Source organism: Myotis davidii, unplaced genomic scaffold (assembly GCF_000327345.1).
Source record: "Myotis davidii unplaced genomic scaffold, ASM32734v1 scaffold225, whole genome shotgun sequence".
Taxonomy (NCBI): Eukaryota; Metazoa; Chordata; class Mammalia; order Chiroptera; family Vespertilionidae; genus Myotis; species Myotis davidii.
In genome coordinates, this window is record NW_006296222.1 from 1568879 (window position 1) to 1574035 (window position 5157).

Genomic DNA, 5157 nt, shown 5'->3' on the forward strand with positions numbered 1-5157 from the left:
TGATAGACTGGCATTGTGTGCTAGGTGTCCTATAGGGCCCAGTGGCTCAGCCTCCCCAATTACCTGAGGTGGACACTTTGGTGCACCCCTTTGTGGGCTGTGTGCACAGTTTTGTTGTAGTTAAGCCTTGATTGCTGTTGGTATCACTGATAGGAATTGATCTCCAGGCCAATTGGCTGTGGGGACCAGTTGTGTCTACAATGGGAGAACTTCTGTACTGGAGACACCCTTATGGGGCAGGACTTGCTTCAGTGGGGTTTTGGCGCTCACTGAGTCTGCCCCCTAAGTGTGTCTCTTATGAATGTGAAGAGTTGTAATCTGGACGGTCTCACTCTGACCATTGGTTACACTGGCTCTTGGATCTCCAAGGAGGTGCAAAGTCAGCCACTGCCTGAGGCCACCCAGCAGGAACTACAGAGAGATCTGTAGATTTCTCCTCTTTGTGTGGGGTTTGGAGGTGCCCAGATGAGGTGCAGCTGTGAAGCAATGTAAGCTGCTGATGAGCCTTACGCCTTCTTTTGGAAGATCTGGGGTTCTCTTACCAGTTGCAGTTTGACAGGTTTTTAGGTGGAGAAAGGCCAGGCCATTTGTATGCAAAAGCCTCTGTGCACAACTTGGGTGGGGTTGTAAATTGGGTGGGACAGGGTCTCAGATCACCAGGCGGAGCAAACAGCAATGGCTGCCAGTCAGCCCTGCCCTGGAAAGGTCCCGGGTCTCTGTGTCCCACAGCCCCATGCAGGAACACTCAGGAAGGCCTACGCTTGCAGAAATTTCATGCATCGGGCCTCTTAATATAAATATATAAAAAGCCAGCGACTGTAACACCGTAATGACCAGAATGACTGGTCTCTATGATGCCCACTGCGGCCAGTGAACCGCCCAATCAGGGGGTGGGGCCAGCCGACCGTCCTCCTGCAGCCCCTTCCCCATCCGTCCCACCCCTGATTGCCATCCCCTAACCCAATGCGGGGGAGGCCTCTCCCACCTTGAACAGGGGGCAGGGCAGGTCGGCCAACCTCCCACGGCCCCTCTCCCTGGCCGGCCCAACCCCTGATTGCCATCTCCTACCCCAATAGAAGGCAAGGCCTGCTGGCCAACCTCCTGCAGCCCTTCACACCACCTGGCCCCACCCCAGATCAGTCCGGAGGCCCCAATCAGGGACAGGGCTGGCTGGCCAACTGCCTGTGACCCCTCCCCCCTGGCCAATCCCGCCCCTGATGGGCCCCCACCATCCCGATAGGCCTGCAGCCCCTCTCTTCAGCCAGCTCTTCCCCTGATTGGCCCCTCCCCACACCAATCAGGGGTGGGACTGGCTGGCTAACCTCTCACAGCCCCTCCCCTAGCCACTGATCCCTGACCGACCCCCTCTAACCCATTTGGGGCAGGGCTGGCCGGCCCACCACCCGCAGCCCCTCCCCACAGTCAGATCCGCTCCCAACCAGTCCCCCAACCCCCCACCATCTTCTCCCGACAGGCCAGGTCCCAATCCGCCCTGATCTAGCCAGCCAGACCCCACCCACGCACAAATTCATGCACTGGCCTCTAGTCTATAATAAATGCATAATATGCTCATTAGACTGGACGACCTTCCGGATGAAGCCACAGCAGTGGGGGCTGAGGCAGAGGCTGCTGCAGCGGGGGCCGAGTCCTTGCACGATTTTTGTGCAGTGAGCCTCTAGTAAGCCATAAAAGCTGAAGCTCTTTCCCAGTGTGCATTTATAATCCCAAATTACAATCTTGTGCTAGTATTTTATCTATCTTGTGTCTGAATCAATGCTATCGCTAATGTTTGCAAAATAAGGATGGAGATTATTCAATAGCAACCCACTCATGGGTATATGTAATATTTGTTTGATATTGATTGGAATGACTATACTGGAAGATCCAGTAATAGATTGTATGCTAGCAAATACAGTTAGATTTTTTTTTTCATGTGTGTGTATAAATAAGTGAAGAACTTTTTTTTTACTTATTTGAATTTTCCAAATTTGTACAATCATCCAATGAGGATCCTAGAGGCCTGGTGCACTTAACAAGGGCAATACAATAAGAAACTAATGATCTAATATATCAGATACAGGCTAATTTTAAATTTAGTTTTGAACCTTGGTACATCTTTAACTTTACCTGACTGGTAAGTACTCTTTTCTTGTACAGTGGGGCCTTGACTTATGAGTTTAATTCATTCCGAGATCGAGATCATTAAGGAGCTCGTTAAGGAGCTTGTTAACTCAAATTATTCTGTCAACTCAATGCGAAAAATCGGCCGAGAGACAGCTGGTATCTCAAAAACCTCGTTAGTCAGGACACTCCTTAAGTCAAGGCCCCACTGTATTCTAGCCTTATAATTTATGTACTTACACCTAAAAGTAAGAAGTCTGCTTGACATGACTTTTCAGTCCACATGTTGTTCTCTGGTGACTTATTTGTAGTTCAAACCTTTTTTCCAGGATTACTAAGAGACATGCCTCTTTCTGCTTCTAGTTTAGATAGAAGTGTCTTCCTTACCAAGAAGAAATCAAATAACACATACATGGCACAAACTAAGTAAAGTTGAAGTTTTAAAATTCTTTATTACATTAACTTTAGTAATCTTAGTAGATGAATATAAGCTAGTTAGTAATCTGGTTTGGTCACTGAAAAAAAATGAAACATTTTTGAAACCTCACCTAACTGTGTAATATGCAGACTAGAACTAGTTATGCTTTCATCTCTTTAAGAAAGCATTATGATTATAAGAACCTTCACTGCTGCTCTATGTCCTCTAAACTACGGAGGAGAGATGAAGTCAAGCTTCTGAGGAAATCCCAAGGCAACTAACTGCAGTCAAACAATGGCTGGAAAGCTGCAGGTAGAATTGCATTACATGAAAGCTCAAATTTGCTTCAAAACCTGGGCTACTTAAGTCTAAAATTAAATTCACATTTTCTTACAAGGAAATTAGAAACATTTAAGAAACTACTAACTCTATTTTGATTCCCAAGTTATTTATAACCTTCTCAGAAAATTTTGTATTAGGCGTAGCTTTTTTGTTTGCTATTCTGTTACTTATGAAGTTATAACCTACTTCAATTATTCAAAAATGAGAGTAGCATTTGTGTATACAGTCACAGTTTAACCGAAAGGTAGTTAACTTGAATTTCTAATTGGGAATGAAGAAAGGTGTTAAATGTTTTAAAAATGTGCAATAATATAAACAACAGTTTGATAACATCTAGTATTAATGCAATATAAAGATTAACTGTTTTAAGACCAAACTCAACAGACTGACTTTTAAAGAACACAGCTATCTTAATTCATTAAAATGTGTTTCACTGCTGCAATGATATGTCTGGCACTGATTCCAAACATATCCAGCAATTTGCAAGGTTTCCCACTTCAGGGACTCCTGACACTGCCAGCTGATGGACAAGGATGTCAGGCTCCCCACACACAGCGGCACACACTGCTTCTCCAATGCCGCCCTCCCGGTAGTGATCTTCCACTGTGATAACCCGGCCGCCTGTAGCTTTTGCATTGGAGATGATGGTGGCAGCATCCAGGGGTTTGATGGTAAACGGGTCAATGACACGGATGGAAATATCTTGTTCAGAAAGACGGTCAGCAGCTGCTAAGGCTTCATGCAGGGTAACCCCGGCTCCAATTACTGTGACTTTGTCATTGACACTGCGGCGGATGACCTTGGCCTGTCCAATCTCAAAATGTTCTTCTGGGGTGTAAATAACTGCAATTTCTGGTGGGCCAGTCCGAATGAAGCACATGCCTTTGGCATTGGCGGCCAGGCATATGGCGTGCTCTGTCGAGACGGCATCGCTTGGGTAGAACACAGTGCAGTTGGGGATGCTCCGGAACATGGCTAGGTCCTCCAGGGCCATCTGGGAGGGTCCGTCCTCACCAATGGAGAGCCCGCAGTAGGAACCAATCAGGTTGATGTTGGTTTGAGAGATGGCTCCCATGCGGATATGATCAAACGCCCGGGTCAGATAGACCGCGAAGGTGCTGACAAAAGCGACGGTGCGGTCGCGCGTGGCACAGCCCAGCGCCACGCTCACCATGTTTTGCTCGGCCATGAAGCACTCGATGAAACGCTCGGGGTGCTCCTTCTTGAACATCTCGGAATAGGTGGCGTTCTTCGCGTCCCCGTCCAGGACAATGACCCTTTTATTGGCATGGCCCAGTTTGGCCAGAGCCAAACCGTAGGCCCTGTCGGTCGCCATCTTGTCCCCCACTTTGTAAGCGGGCAGCGAGGCCATCTTGATGTTCTTGATGCTGATGCGGGGCGAGTCCTCCACGGGCGGCCTGGGCGTCAGGTTCCTGTTGGTCTGGATCTGGCTCTCAATCAGCTTGATGATGGCGTCGGCCCTCTCCCTGGGCATCGGCTTCCCGTGCCAGTTCTCCGAGTCCTCCACGTTCGGGATGCCCCGGCCCTTGAAGGTCTTGGAGACGATGGCCGTGGGCTTGTTCTTCACCCGCGCCGCCTGCCAGAAGGCGTGGCACAGGGCCTCCACGTCGTGGCCGTCCACCAGGTAGGTGGTCCAGCCGAAGGCCTCGCAGCGCTTCTGGTACATGTCGGTGCAGTGCTCCAGGGGCGTGGGCCCGCTCTGCCCCAGGCGGTTCACGTCGAAGACCGCCACCAGGTTGTCCAGGCTGTAGTGGGAGGCGAAGGCCAGCGCCTCCCAGATGGAGCCCTCGGAGGACTCGCCGTCGCCCAGGAGGCAGAAGACGCGGTAGCTGGCCTTGTCGAAGTACTTGCCGGTGTAGGCCATGCCGCACGCGGCCCCCAGCCCCTGCCCCAGCGACCCGGTCGCCACGTCCACGAAGGCCAGCCGCGGCGTGGGATGCCCCTCCAGGTCACTGTGGATCTTGCGCAGGCTCAGCAGGTCCGCCTCGCTGATGTCGCCCACCTCCGCCCAGGCGGCGTAGAGGATGGGCGCGGCGTGGCCCTTGGAGAGGACGAACCGGTCGTTGTCCGGGTGTTCGGGCTCCGCCTGCTTGTACCGCATCGTGTGGAAGAAGAGCACCGACATGATCTCGGCGGCGCTGCAGCACGACGTGGGGTGGCCGGAGCTGGAGGCGCAGGTGGCCCGGATGGAGTGGATCCGCAGGCGGTTGGCCAGGTCCCGCAGCACCTGCACGGTGTCCGCGTCGGGCTTGGGG

General features: G+C 51.2%; 1 protein-coding gene across 1 annotated transcript; it reads right to left on the reverse strand.

The window, feature by feature from the left end:
* Window positions 1-3139: 3139 nt before the first annotated feature.
* Window positions 3140-5150, reverse strand: TKTL2 (transketolase-like 2). The gene is given in 2 exon segments (XM_015568701.1): window positions 3140-3380; window positions 3383-5150. Coding segments are annotated over 2 exon segments (1734 nt in total). The 5' UTR covers window positions 5028-5150; the 3' UTR covers window positions 3140-3291.
* Between the last annotated feature and the right edge of the window lie 7 nt (window positions 5151-5157).